Source organism: Falco punctatus (assembly GCF_963210335.1).
Source record: "Falco punctatus genome assembly, chromosome: 9".
In the NCBI taxonomy this organism is placed as follows: Eukaryota; Metazoa; Chordata; class Aves; order Falconiformes; family Falconidae; genus Falco; species Falco punctatus.
This window is the reverse complement of record NC_137589.1, coordinates 40,592,999-40,607,963: the sequence shown is the minus strand read 5'-3', so window position 1 is coordinate 40,607,963 and position 14,965 is coordinate 40,592,999. Positions and strand designations below refer to the sequence as shown.

At 45.3% G+C, this 14,965-nt stretch overlaps 1 protein-coding gene across 2 annotated transcripts in view; it reads left to right on the top strand.

Moving 5' to 3' along the window:
• The first annotated feature begins 903 nt into the window (after positions 1 to 903).
• PIK3AP1 (phosphoinositide-3-kinase adaptor protein 1) overlaps positions 904 to 14,965 on the top strand; it is a 44,971-nt gene continuing 30,909 nt past the window's right edge. Inside the window, exons 1-2 of one of the 2 annotated variants that reach the window (XM_080400799.1) lie at positions 904 to 1,052; positions 6,584 to 7,000. In XM_080400799.1, coding sequence (XP_080256925.1) covers positions 1,040 to 1,052; positions 6,584 to 7,000 — 430 coding nt within the window. In that variant the 5' untranslated portion in view covers positions 904 to 1,039. The remainder of the gene's footprint in view (positions 1,053 to 6,583; positions 7,001 to 14,965) is intronic. The other variant, XM_080400801.1, reaches the window with a different exon arrangement.

Sequence of the window (14,965 nt, the reverse complement as noted above, 5' to 3'; positions counted from 1 at the left end):
CTGCTCGCTGCTTGGGGACTGGCTGGGCATCAGTCAGTGGGTGGTAAGCAATTGTATTGTGCATCACTTGTTTTCTTTTCTCCCTTCCTCCTGGATTTTGTTCCTCTCCCCTTCTCCCTTCCATTATTATTGCTTTTATTTTATTTAAATTACTAAATTATTCTTAGGTCAACCTTTGAGTTTTACATTCCTTCCTAATTCTCCCCCTCATCCCTCTGGGGTGGGGGGAAGAGTGAGCGAGCAGTGGCATGGTACTTGGTTACCAGCTGGGGTTAAACCATGACAGAGCTGTGTGACACTTTCCCTTAGGCCAGCCTAATGTTCTAACATTAGTGCTCTTGACAAGCTGCACGCAGAACGCCCTCAGACTGCTTGGGAGCGACTGGCTTGACGCAAAACTAGATTGTAAGGAATCTGCTTTTGCTTTGCTGAAGCGTATCTGTGAAAGGCTTTGCTGCTTCTCAGCAAAGAAGTGTTTTTGAAAGCAAATCGGTGCAAGTGTTCTTTCAAGTTTCTGGAGTAGACTGAGTTATTTAGGCAGAATCTGTTGCTTTGTCTTCGGTGACAAGATTAAATTGAGCCCTAGTCTCTGAGCTCCAACGGTGGCCTTCCACTGTGTTTTCTCAATACTTAAACTATGGGGTCTGGCAAATCTGAGTTAAAAGACAGCATCAGCAGGCCGCTTCGTTCTACACGGAACAACTTGGTTTTCCCCTAGGGAAAAACTAAACCTGCTTGTTCGTCGGAGACAGACCGTAACGCCTCAGCAGGGGCCGTGCGTGGGGCAGGTGTCGCTCGCTCGCTGTCGCTCCAGGTCCCTGTCCGGGCAGCGCCGCTCCCCGGCCCGGTGGGACGCGTGCCGCAGCCGGTGGGAGCGGGGATCCCCGGCAGCTGGGCTGTGCGGGGGCGGCCGGCCGCGGGGCGGGACCGGGCGGCGGGGCGGAGCGCCCGGCCGGGGCCGAGGAAGCGGCCGCGGGACGGGACGGGACGCCGGCGGTGTGAGGGAAGGGGAGCGGCCCCTTCCCGCCAGCCCCGGACCATGGCGGCCCCCGGTAGGTGCCGCGGCTGCTCGCCCGGGGCAGCGGCGGGGGTTTGGCGGGGTCGGGCGGGCGCTGCCCCCGGCTGCCCCGTGCTTGGCCTCGGCGTGCCAGCCCGGTCCGGGGGCAAGCCGGTAAGCGGGGCCGTGGCGGAGCGCTGCCCGCTCCCCACGCCGGGGCTGCTGCGCAGCTCCGCTCGCCGCCGGCGCCCCCGCTGCTGCGGAAGGAGGGTCCCCGGGGCTCTCGGGGCAGCGGTGGCTCCCTCGGTCGCCGCTTTCTGGCGCCTCCTGCTGCACCTGGCCGGAGCGCAGGTGCTGGCGGAGCCGCGGCGAGGTGAGCGCGCTGCGGGCTGGCTCCGCTAAGCTGCCAGCGGGGCGGCTCTGCAGAGGAACCCGGCCCTGCGCCGCCCTTACCGCCTAGATGGTTTTTCTGCGATGTTTTGTAGAGAAGTAAATTGTGCCCAGATAACTGACTGCTTTATACCTCTGCATTTGCATACTTCCCTTCTTGGGGTGTGACTTGACGGTCCTTGCCACAGCAGCCACGGGATCGCAAACCCGGCTAGGTTGCCGTCAATGAAAATGTTTTAGCAAACAGGTGTGTGGGTAAAACTGATTAGAACAGAGCTGTGAACTCCAGGGGGAGAGGAGTTTAACCTCTGTTGTGTAAGTTTTGCTAATGCCCAGTTTGCAAGTTCCCCTCCCTGCAGGGAAGTGCATGTGTGTTATCTAAAAAAGGAAAAACCTGCCATTCTCAGGGTGTGAAGTAACGTTGGTGTTTCACTGACGCGTATCTCCTTGTGGTGTAAAAATAAGCTAAAGGGAGGCCTCAGGAGACCTGTGGGCAAAACTACTTTTCTCCTTATAAACAGAAGGTGATTTCACAGACTTAAAAGCAGAACAACTTTAGGTTCACATATCATAATGCAAATCTCATGTTCCTTTCACTGAAGTTTGGTTTGCAAAACTTACCTACTTTGATTCTGCTGTTTCCTCTTGCTTGTTTGCAGCACTTTATTTAAAAGTGAAGGTTGTCTATCCCACTCAAAGGGAGAGGTCTTGCTAGGATGTTAATAATTATTGCATGGGATTACTATTACTTTGTTATGCATTCCAGCTAGACAAAGAATGCATTCATTTCCTCATACATCACTTAAATACACACACTTCAGACATATGGAAGGTGCTGAGGACTTCTGTTAATGGCCCACCAGGGGCTTCTAACACCTCTTGGAAGCGCACTCTCTTTTAACAATACGATTACAAAGACACCTTGAGTTGGGCTTCATTTATATCATAGGCAGTTGTCTTTCATAGGGATTTCATAGGAATCCCCTTCTGTCGAGGACTGATATTTTGGAAGGCCGTATTCATGTGTCCTCCATACACATGAAACCCAAAGCAAACTGAGAACAGGCTTAGTGCTTTTTTTATTTAGTCAGAATTTGAGGTGGACTTAATCTAGCAGATGAAGATAGATTTGCTTGCCATTGCATATGTTTTATGTGAGTTGGAGTAAAGGATTTGTCTGTCAGGTTTTTTTACCTGGTCTGTGGACAATGGAAAGTCATGGTCTGCTTAGGAGAGGGATGTGAAAGTTGACTCAGAAAAACTGTGTATTAATAGAGGCCCTAAGTCTTAAGTGGGTAGGATGTAGTCTTGCCCAGAGCTGATACACCAGCTTCCTGCAGTATTCTTCAGCTATTTCAGCGGAGATCAGAATCTTATGATATGGTGGTAAACCACTGTCCTGTGTTTGCTCTGAACTCAAAGATTTTCACCTCACTACTCCCTGACATGGTCCGAAGATGAACCTGATTTGTTTGCTTCTCGGAGAAGGACTATGAAGGCATGACATCCTATCACTTCAGGGTACCTGTTCTCTCACCATGGGCATTCTGTGATTTTGGTTGGATTGCTTCATCCTCTTCCGTTCTGCATGCAGTTTATAAGCTGGGGAAAGATTTGTATCTTGTTCTGTCTTTGTGCTGTTTGGTCTGTGGGCCTTCCACCTGAACTAGAGGCATTTCTACAGTAGTAGTTTGTAATCTTACCAGTCTTTTATTATTGCTGTGTAATGGAGTGTGCAACTAAGCACTGAAGAGGCAGTTGCAGCTGGAAAGGAGTCCAAAGGTTACGGTTTATCATTGGAAACTGCAACAGAATCGCACCTGGATGTTTTCCTATGAAATGAATAGTTAAACATGCCCTGCACTCTTTTTAATAGTGCTGTTATTTTGTAAACACAAGCAAAAGTCACTTTTATACCCTAAGTTTAGGAATGCAGAAACAAGGTACTGTTAAAATTTAGAGTGCACTTGAAAGTGTGGAAGATTTTTGAAATGGTTGGCTGGCACAAATCTTTCTTCATATTGCTACTGCACATACTGTTCGTATCTTTCTTACTTGAATTGAAGGCTTCCTTGTGTGTGTTTTTCAAAAATCAGCCTGTTGAATGTGTTGTCAAAGCATCTGTCTATGGTCAGGGTTTAAAGAAGTTAAATGCTTGGTGCTCACCTAGGGATTCCCTTTTATGTGCACAATAGGCAAAGTATACATTGTGCTTTGAAGTGTGTTCTGTAAATTTTTCTGTAGCTGAAGTGTGAAGTGTTGTGGGAAAAACTCCCTGAAATGTTCTGTCTTTTCCCTGAGGACTGTACGTAGTTGGTTCTGGAAAGGGACGTGTTTGCTTAGACAATACTGGCATGATTCAGGAAAGCGAGTCCCATGCCATCCTTCTTTTAAAAGGGGATGTTGCAATCAAAACTATTTCTAGATTTTGTTTTCTTTGGAACAGTTCTGTTGCTGACGAGCTTATTTAGCTCTTTAAGATGTACTTCCAGTATTTTTGCTTATCAACATAGAGTTTCCTCTAAAAGTGGAGTCAGTAATTTTATTTCTCTGTTCTCCTTTTAAAAGCATTGTTCCTCAGTTTATCCAGGAAGTGTAAAATGCTATAGAGTTGAGGTAAGAGGGCCTGAGGAGAGGTGGTGCTGCTCTGTTAAGGGAAATGGCGTGCAGGTAGAGCAGGGTTCTCTAGGAAATCAATGTTTCCTAAACATTAGGTGAAGTTCCTTCCTGCTGGGTGCAGAGGCTACACTGCTCTGGGTGATGTCTCTGGGGGTATAAATTCTGGCAGGGAACTTTCAGAGAGTCTGTCAAGTTTGCATCTTTTGTCTGTATATCGGGGAAGGGAGGCTTCTTGGATACTTGGTGCCCCTACAAGTGCAATGCATATTTAAAAACAGTGGCTCCCCCACCTCTGCATCCTCTCCAAGCACAGCTGCTTTCTTTCACTGAAAGACCGCAGAAGGGCCTGTTTGCTAACGGTTTTAGTTGTGGAAGCTGTGCTGTTTTGAAAAATGCATGGTAGGATCTGTAAATTCCATTTTACAGAACGTTAAAATGCCATGGAGGCCACTGCCACTTTCCTCAGAGTCCGGAGGTGGGACTTCTCCTAGAGAGTTGCCCAGGTCATACCTCCAAGAGTCGCTGCATCGCTTGCCCATCTGATGAGGTGGGGCTCAGCTGGCTGTGCTGTGGTGCCTAGGCTCCGTTCTCCACAGGTAGTTGTGTAGCCCTTTCCTGCTGCTGTGTAAATCAATACATGGCACTGGAAGCAGAAATCTCTGGTGCTCTTCCCTTTCTGGAATAAAACAACTCAACTCCTGAATTCTGCTTGGTTTTCCTGTTTCTGCTCTTGTGGTTCTGTTGTCATTGTTAGGTGGTGTTCAGCCAGAAGTGGTATTTTGGAGTGGTGTTGTCACTGGTGTGAGAGCATCTTTTTTCACAGCAGTTCTGCACTCTTAACTTAAAAGTCCCAAGGCTTTGGGTCTTCTCTTTGTCTGCTTTATGAGTTTGCTCAGTCCCCTCCATCGAGAATGCTATCTCCTACAAGCTTCCCTTGGGGTACAGGAGCTGTATTCCCACAGAAACATGTAGCTATCCTAGCTAATACTGCTGAACTGCAGTGTCTGTCTTCTCCATAGCTAGGACATCTTTCTTTCACTGCTAGAGACTTTCCTTTTATGCCAGTAACCATAACACTATTGGTTGAGAACAGAGTGCATCTCCACACTTTACTACTCAGCAGTACCACTTCTGCTCAACTACAATTTAAAGTTGGCAATTGTACGGATTAGGGCTGGGGTACTGTAGCCTAGACGTCATTTCAGCCTTCACTTCTTGATGAAGGTTCAGAGGGAGGTGGTAGAATGGAGTATTTGGAGGTTTTGGTTGAATTTTAATAAGGTGGCCGCAAAACCGTCATCTTCAATTCTGGCAAATTCACTCTCTGAAGATGCTCTTTTTGGCATGCCAAGTATTAGGCATTGCCTTCTACTTTAGTGAGAAGAATCTGCCCTTGCTTGCTGGATTCTGGATGGAGATGGGTTGGAAATGTTGACACTTTTTAAAGAGTCAAACTGGAATTAGAAGACGACAGTTTGCTAATAAGATTTGAAATGCTCAGCACCAAAATTTACTATGGGACCAGAGCTGTAATCCTCAAATTTGGGTAAACTTCTTCGCAGGTGGATGGTAAAATTAAATTTAGACTTAAAAGTTTTCTTGAGACTAATGTGAGAGCACTGCATCATGTCATAGCGGTTCAGTCTGCTTGTGATCTTCTTCCAGCAAGCTGGAAATGGTTTTAAAAGTGCTTTCATTCCAGAGCACAGAAATGCAGGAGTGTGTAGGTAGGAGCTGTTGCTAGAGATTTATGGAGTAAGTCAACTTTGGTAAGCATATTTTGTGTTGTGTTATGGCCACCACTATCGTGTTAGATCTTTCCTTCTGAAGAGAGGGTTTGTCATGTCAAAATGGTTGGGAAACCTTTGTATGACAGTTCGGGGGAAAGACTCTGACACAGGCTTGCAAAATGTCTGAAGCCTGAATGACAGAATTGCTGTGCTGCGAGCACTGGGGCTGTTGTACCCTTCAGTTGCATGCATACGTTGCAGGCAGTTTGCTTTTTGCTGCAATGAGAGCGAATGTCTAACACCATGGAAGCCATAGTGACTTCCTGTAAGCATTGTGGTGCCTCATTTAAATAGAGGCCTTTCTTATTTTAAGTCTTTATATTTAGTATATACTCTGCTTGAGCATGTAATGGTCTGCAGTTGTGTTGCAGAGACCCTATAGCTGCCTAAAATGATTTTATTTCACATGCAAAGGTGAACTCCCCTTTTCAAGCTAGTTTTTTTGGAGGTTAGATTTTTGTGGGGTTTCTTTCCTATCAATGTGCTTTAAATCTGTAAATCTCCACAAGTGGTTTGTCTCACAGCAACGTAGGAAATCCCCTTCTTCATAGGAAGGTTTTTGAGAATGAAAAAAATGCTTAAATTCTAGGAGGGGTATATGTAAGTAGGAGTTCAACCACTCTTAGAATTGCTCTTGGGACTTTGGATATTCTGTTCTTTTGAGGTGCTTTGGACCTTCTGAAACCAATTATATGGACAGCCCTATGGTTTCTTTCGTGCAAAGTGGTGGGTTAGTTCTTGCTTTTAATTTAATCATCCTCCTTCTGATCATCTTGCACCTGTACAGGAACCCCTGGAGGTTATGATGTGCTGATTGTGTATGCAAGTGACGCCGCTGAATGGTGTCAGTACCTCCAGAACCTCTTCCTCTTTACTCGGTATGTTCGAAAGCATCAGATTCTGACCTACCAGCTGGAAGGCAAGTCTGCCATCTCCCACCAGGATCTGGAGCTGTTCAGCAGAAGTCGGAGCATCATCGTTTTGCTGTCTGCTGAGCTGGTGCAGAGTTTTTACCACCCTCCTGTCCTGCAGAGCCTTCAGGAAGCTTTATGGCCCCCGTACAAAGTAGTCAAGCTGTTCTGTGGTGTTACGGACTGTGATGACTATTTGACCTTTTTCAAGGACTGGTCTCAGTGGCAAGAACTCACAAATGATGATGAGCCCGATGCTTACCTTGCAGCTGTCAAGAAGGCTATTTCAGAAGGTAAGGTAGCAGTCGTGGGGTTGCGCTTCCTGGTCAGGGGTTGGAGGAGGGAGATATGTAATACTGGTTATCCTTATTTTAGCACTAGTAATGTGTTTTACAGGAATAGAAAACCAAAGCAAATTGCACAACCCTTGTAAACTAGGAAATTTTACAAGCCAATTTTACTATGCCAGGTCAGTGGGTCCCTAATTCAGGAGAGATTACCAGTGACTTACAGAGAACCTCTGAATTTGGAGGTTATCTTAGGTGTCTGGTTTTGAATGCAAATTGGAAATAAAAACATGAGTATCTTTGAAATTCTACCTGTAAATATTGTGCCCTGCAGTTTGACCTCAACTGGTGGAAAATTACCTTTTTCTTCATACTTACATTTCTGTCATAGCAGAACCAAAATAAGGTTGTCTAATATGTATTCTTTAACACTGAGCTTGAAGTCAGAGATACAACCATACTGGCCACAGATCAGCTTGTTACCTGTGATGGAATGGCAGATGGCAATTGGAGAATTGCACTGATGGCCTTAAAAATAACCCAACCACTTGCTAGCACAGAAGTGTTAATGGCTGGAGAATACAGAAGCCCCATGCACTGAGTTTGAATTGAGTCTGAACTTTCCTGAACTCTAGAGGAATGTGTGGTACTCCTTTCTCATAGTTTCTGTTGAAATGAAGGTGGAGAGCTCCAGGGAGTCGTGCTGGTCAGGATGTTTTTATGACACTGCCATACTTAGGGTTATAGTGTTTTTTGTGAGCCTTAGCAGGATTGGAGTCCTGTGGTTGCATCTTGGATTAAGGTTTGTCTGTATTGAGTGGCATAAATGAGGCAATGTAGTCTTCTAGTGTGTCTGGTCTTGTGTGCATAAAGGTGCTTTATGCCAGGATAACAGCAGCAATTATCATAACGAAAAATTTATCACAGTAAAAAAAAATTTGAAAGTCATGGTCTTGGCCAAAACAGTGCCCCTGAAAAAAGATGACTTGGGGATCATGGTGAAGATGGCATTCTTAGGTAGCCAGGTCACAGCACATGTTTCCTAGTAATTAAAAATCTGCTTCTGCCTTTCAAACACTCCTAAAACGTCTTGGTTTCCCAGTGGATAACCTAAGGCTAAAGTAATCTGGCTCCTTTGCTTTCAGCCTGGAAGAAGACAGAGAACAGTGGCTGAGCTGTTGTACTCTGAAAAATAAAACTGACTGGAGATTAAATTACCTCTTCTGACACTTCCTGGCAAAAGTAAAAGTTTGGTTACTGTTTTCCTTCAAACTTGAGTCTAGAGCATGGCCCTAATATTTTATTGATTTTAAATATGCTATTCAAAGTTAGGAGGTTTAAACATCTCCCTGGATTACTAGTGGTAATGGTTTTACTTAATGTGTCCAAGGACTGTAAGAGTTATTTTAGGCCAGAGTAGCAGTAAGTTCTAGTGTAGCTGAAGAGTGGATGAGAGTACAAAGGGATGGTGATCCTGAGATGTCCCGGAGCCAGCTCTCGCCAGTCTGTTCTGACTTGCTGCATTCTGAGTGCACAAAGCATGACATGGGGCAGAAGAAAGACTCTTGCTTCCTGGGCGGTGGGTGGAGTGGGAAGTGCAAATTTCTCTGTCCTTCATCAGATGGGACTGGCTGTAGTGGGAGGTTTCACTTGGCCAAGTGGACTCCTACTAGTGAGTGGCTTTCACCCATCATGCTTGTTTTGGACGCATTAAAAATCAAAGAGAATTTGAGGTGAAGGGAAGGGGATGGGCATAGGAATGGATCAGCTAGAAACCACTCTGGATCAACTGTTGCCCTCTCTAGAGAGAAACAGTGTTTGTTAAGGGAAAGTATCCAACATCCTATTTTTTTTATGCTGGGAAGACAAATCTGGTGGTGGTGGTGTGCTTAATGCAGAGCCTTGTCAACTGGAGAACAGCCTTCACTCTCTCAGATGTCAGATGCAGCCGATGAATTGTATTAAGCTGACCTGGCTCTCTTTGTGCACTTCAAGAAGTGGTTCTCCACAGGTGAGCTAGCTCTCTGTGTGTACAGCTGGTGGCCCCTTGGCACACTGGGGGCTGTGCTCAGGGGACCCGGGTGCTTCCCTGCACTTCCCAGAGCCCACCCTGGGAAGGGGCAGAGGTCAGTCTTACTGGTAGTGCTATGCTGTCTGTCTGAGCAGCCAGGGAAGTGTGTCTTGTGTGCCTGGCTGTTTAGTGAACTGGCTGCCATTCATCTATGGCAAAATTTCTTTAGGGTAAGGCACTACAGTCTGAGTTTTCGCAGCTGGACGTAGAGTCCTTCTCCAGCCGTGTCATCTCTGCTGAAAGTTAGCATGTGCCCGAAAACCCCTGTGCTTTAGCTTTATGTAAATGGAGTTTTGAGAGAGAGATTGTGCTTTGGATTTTTGTTTTTGTTTCTACATAACAAAACCCCAAATCAGCTTATTTTCTGATTTCTCATTTGGACAAGCATATGTTGATCTCAAACTGACTTCAGTATATCTAGAAAATATCTGTCGAAGAGGAAAGACGAGCTAAAAACAAACTCATTTGCTGTGAAGTCTGCTGTAGCATTTTCCAAATAGTTTGGTAAATAAAGATTCAGAATTTCTGGACTTCTGTTACTGTTATGGGAGCCCTGCATGATGTGAGCTTTCAGGTGCACACAAGAGTTGGGTAACATCAGGCTCTTTCTTTGTGCACATCAGTGCAGTTGCCAAGGCAAGTCATCTGCTGTCACTCTGACTCTTGTGAAGGAAGAACCTACTTATGGTAGTCTGGTTTCATGGCAAAAGTATTTGGATTAATGTATCAGATCCTGCCTCTGTGTGAGGAAAAAAAATGACTAGCTGACCTTTTCCATTGGGTGATTCTACAGACCAAGTTTTGTGAATGGCCTCAAATGCAAATGTGTTCTGATGCTTCCCCTGAAGAGAAGACAACCCCAGGTGTACATAGTTCCCTTTTTGGGTGAAACTGTGAAAACTTTCTTCTTGGTTGGTAATAAAAAAAATTAGCATCTGCATTATAGTTTCGTTGCAGCCAGCCCCAGCATAAGTGACTTAAAGTAAGTGTTTGTGACAGCAGACCTCTCCCATAGAAAAACACAGCCTGTGTTCTGCTCCTGGGACTTCATCGTTAGGATTTTAGGTGAAGGCTTTAAAGTCAGGACCTCTTAGGAGGTCTCAGTTAGGTCTGTTCTCTACAGCAGACTCTGAACTTCTCCTGAGTAAGGCAGACCTCAATTCCTACAGCACTTAGCAGAGAAAGTTTAAGATCATATTTGAAATTACCTGTCTAGATGTCTTCCTCTGGGAAGTACTTCTCTGCGCACGTGTTCACATTTCTAAAACACACTTCAGTACTTCTAACAGTGGTGTCAGCACTTAAAAAACTAAGCCTAATGCAAAAATGACTGAGCTTCCTTCAGCTTCCTAATAGCCAAACCCTGAGTTAGTGGAGCATAGGACACGAGACATGGTGAGGACAAATACCTCTCCAGAGCCTGCACACTGGCCCTGCTTAGGTTATGCTGCCTATAGTGCAGCTGTTAGGCTGTGGTTTATTTAGTGCATCATGGGAACATGACGCCCCCAGATATCACATGCTGAAAAAGCTATTTTAATTTTTATTTAGTACAAATTCAGAAATGAGGAAGCACTCGGCTAGCCTTTTTGAGAACTGTGTGCTGACATTGACTCTTGCTCTCTTGTAGATGGGACATTTTTACTTCTACAGTTTCTCAATCCTGGCAGACTACAGAGGGCATGAAGGTTTGCATTTTCAGGCACTCCTGTTATCTGTGGGGAAGTTTTTCAGGCTATGCAATAGTTGTGCTAAGGACATGGAAGTACTCAGGGTGGCACTCCACAAGCCGGCTCTGGTCTGGCAGGGCATAGTCACCAGCCAGGGTGCAGTGACCAGCCTAGCTGCTACTTAAGCCCTCTTGTCTGGCTTCTGATACCACACCATGCTGTGCTCTGTGCACCGGGCAGCTCGCTGTCTGTGCTGCATGGTTGGAGTCTGCGATCTTTCTCTTCCTCCTGTGTTCTCAAAGCTCAGTTGACATCTGTTTTGTATTACACACATTTCAACTTCTTTTGTTTATTTCAGCCCCCATCTATGTTGTCTTGAAATTTTCTCCTTTAAAAGCTGATGTTTCTAAAGCATTCACCAATTAATCAGTGGCTTTGAACTTTCTGCACCCAAGCAAACTCTTGCAGGGAGAAACCCAGGGAAGAAGACATCTGCCTGAGATTGCTAAGGTGACAACTGAATGTAACAGCAGCTGTGAACCATGCTGTTGCAGAGCTCTCTTGCAGTGAAATGGACAAGAAAGAAAGATCAGTACCAGCGAACTTCTTACAAAATAAGAGGGTCAGAAGTGGGTGTAAGGAATTATGTAGTAAATGTGGAGGACAGTGGGCAGTTAGAAGGAAGATGAGAATTTTGCTGGAGCCCGTAGATGAGGAGGAGCTGGAATGTTGCTCTACCTAGTGAGGGGCTCATTGGGAGATGACAGAGACCAAGGCAGTGAGCTTTTCTTGGGAGGGATGGGAGGGAAATGGCGTGACAGAAACCGCGTAAGCTGTTACCATTCTCCCTGCTGTACATGTCAAGGAATTGAATTAACTTCGTGGCTTTCTTCTGTTGACTGGTAAAACCACAAATGAAACTTGAGAACATATCACAGAATTTTTTGGGTAGCAGGGGATCTCTTGAGATCATGTAGTCAACCTCCCTGCTCAGCATGGTCAGATAAAGCAGGTTGCCCATGACCATGTCCAGTCTGGTTTTCAGTGTCTCTGCAGGTGGGGATTTCACAACCTCTCTGGGCAACCTGTTGCAGTGTTTGACCACCCTCAGAATAACAAAGTGTTTTATTTTGTTCAGATGGAATTTAATGTGTTTCACTTTGTGCCCATTGCCTCTTGTCCTGTCAGTGGGCACTGTGGAGAAGAGTCTAGCTCCTTCTTTTTCACTCTCTTCCATCAGGTAAACATTGATAGATCCTCCAGCCCTTCTTTTCTCCAAGCTGAAGAGTACCAGCTCTTGCAGCCTCTCCTTGAATGAAAGATGCTGTGGTCCCTGAATAATCTTTGTGGTCCTGTGCTGGACTCAAGCGGTAAAGATAAAGTAACCTTGGAATAGGCTACTCAGAGTTTGAGGTCATGTTGGACAGATGCATAAAATGTTCTCAAGTGTGTCTCGACCCAGGGAGATGAAGTGGTAGTACATGGCAGATTCCCTTCAGCTTGATACTTCTTTAATTATTTGACTGCTGACTTCTGCTGATCGCTGTTATTCAGGGCTAGAACCCTAAATTCACAATGAATTTTTAAGTTGGGTGGCAGCTGCTATCCTGTTACTCTGGGGGTTAATGATAAATGATCTGTTCAGTGATGATGCAGAAATTCCTATTTGTTACATATGTCAAGATTTCTACCTAAAGGCGGGCTTTTCCTGGAGTAGCTCAGTGGCTAATAGCCTTTCTGTGGAGGGGTGTCAGAGTTCGTTCATTTGATTGCTCAGGCAAGCTCCATGTTAGGCCTTGATGTGCTTGCAACCTGCTTTTCTGTGTAACTGTTTCAGGACACAAGCACAGTGAAATCCAGTGTTATCTGGTATATTACCCTTGTACTTGAGATGTCCTGAAGAATGACAAAGCAAATACCATCACCTAGACGAATAATCTGTGGCTTTTCTGGATAAACTTGAAAACACTTTCCTTTCTTTCCCACCCCTATAAATACATTAAGCATTGAATGCTTTTAAGGGCAACTTCTCACTAGAAACCACAAAAGCCACTGGTCAGTAAGAGCTGCACACTTTAGCTTAGGGCAGTGGTGAACTTATCTCAGGTGTGTACTGCAACAATTCATTGAGATGCGGTGCTTTGTACTGTACAGTGGCATTAGTAACTGTTCCTCTGACAGTAGCAGCTACTGTATCTGTTGTGCTGTGTTCTGGCAGGTGGCACTTCAGTCAGGAGGACTCTTGTCAGCCTAATGCTGAGACTTGCAGTAGTGAAGGGGATACTATAAACTGGAAACTGCAACCTCCCTCTGCCCATGCCCATTCTGTCCTCTGTGGGAGCATACTTCTAGCAGAGGGAGTGCTGTGGCGTGATTTCCAGTGCCAGTGGAGTTTGCCGTTGCATGTGGAGGCAGAACAAGACCTGAATGGTGTAGCACCTCTTCCTTGTGCTGCTCATTAAATTTTGTAAAGCACAGCTGTTGAGGAACATTGGATGCAGAAAGTAATCCTGCTAGGAAGAGGCATGACATTGCCAACTCCTTTATGGGTAAGATATGGCACCCCCTTAAAGGATACATCCTGGAAATAAAGCAGCCAAAAAGAGTTCTGTGAGTTAATTTGACATCCCCAGTCATCTTTGTAGGGAAGAATCATGAATCTGTGTCATATCAATGCCTCTATGAAACTACCTCCGTAATCTGTGGCCTTACAGAAGATGGTGCTTTGGGACCTGTTCTGTTGCTAGAGAGCTAATACTGTATCTCTAAGGCTCTAGCTTGTGAGCAGACCGCAGTCCATGCAGCTCTGAATTACTGCAACGTTCCTCTAGCCCTGCTGGACTCTCTTAACTTGTCTGTATGAGATCCTAGGTGAAACCCTAGCATTGTATCTTCCTCACTAGCTGATCTTTTCAAGCCCTCGTACTGTGGTCCCACATCCTCAAAATGTTCCTGGAGAGTTTCCAGTCCCATGCATGAAATTGCCATTCTCTGCAAGATCCATTTTGGCCCTAAGGAGTTTCTAGAAACTGCAGGTTGGATGTGGATGCCTGTGCCACCAAGTTTGTGATCTCTGCTTGCATCTTCAGAGTCTGTCTGGATGTCAAAGTATGGTAAAGGAAGCAAGCTGGAGGTAGGGAGGGACAGGAATTGATGTACAGACCCAAAAGCACAGAGAAATGTGAAGCTGGGGACCATTTGGTCTTTTTTTTTTTTTTTACTTCTGGCTCTGAGTGCTCTGGAGGAATGCATTCTGAGTAGTCCTATCTCGGAGAATTAATCCAGCATTTATTTCTGCAAGCTTATTGGAGTGGCCTTGAAGACCTGAAGGAGCATGATTATCTGTTGTACTGCAGTCCTCCCTCCCTCCCTTGCTCCCCTCCTCCTTTGAAGGGGCAAAATTAAGTGAATTCTTAAAACTGTATTTTTCTCTGTTCTATTGTGTTGAAATAGAAGATACGCTTCTTTGACCCTGCTCTTTGAAGGGGATCAGGTGAGGTATTAGTCAGCCCTCTGGGTGCAGTGGGAGCCTGCTTCATTATATGGGAGCTCTGCAGCCCGGCTGGTTCTCACTGCCTGTCAAGGGAGGAAACTGTGATGCTGTTCCACAGGAGTTAAGGTTGAGAGAACATGCCGGTAGCATGCCGTTCCTTGCAGATGCTAGTATGGTTATAGATGATTGGTGCTGGAAACGCAGAGACTTCAGAGAGCTGTCAGAGAAACCTTAACTAAGCCTCCAACTGATATTGAGAGAAATGCATAAATGTCCTTATCCATTAGCAGTTGAAATAGTCATCCCAGCTGCAGGATGGATGCATTATTTGTCATCAAGGTGCATCATAAAGTCCAGTTTATGCACATTAAAATCAGTACTTCACGGCGTGTCTTTCATGACTGTATGAGATTCAAGCATAGGTGCATACTAGCTTTCTAGACAGAGACAATGAAATGATAGCCTGGAACTAGGAAAGTACAGAAAATGGTGTGGTTAAGAAGCATCCAGCTGTAATAGACTTCATGCACATTGTAAATACTAATCATATTTCTCTGTGGCTTATAGTTCTGATAACCTCCCCACAGGTTGCTTTAAGGTAGCGACTAAGCCTAATTCTCAGTATCTGCCAATGTGAACCGCAAAGCTTTAAAACATCTGCTTTAAATAAGAGTCCAGTGACCACCACTGATGGCTTCTTCCAAGTTTAGAACAGCTGAAGTCACTTCTGTAAAATC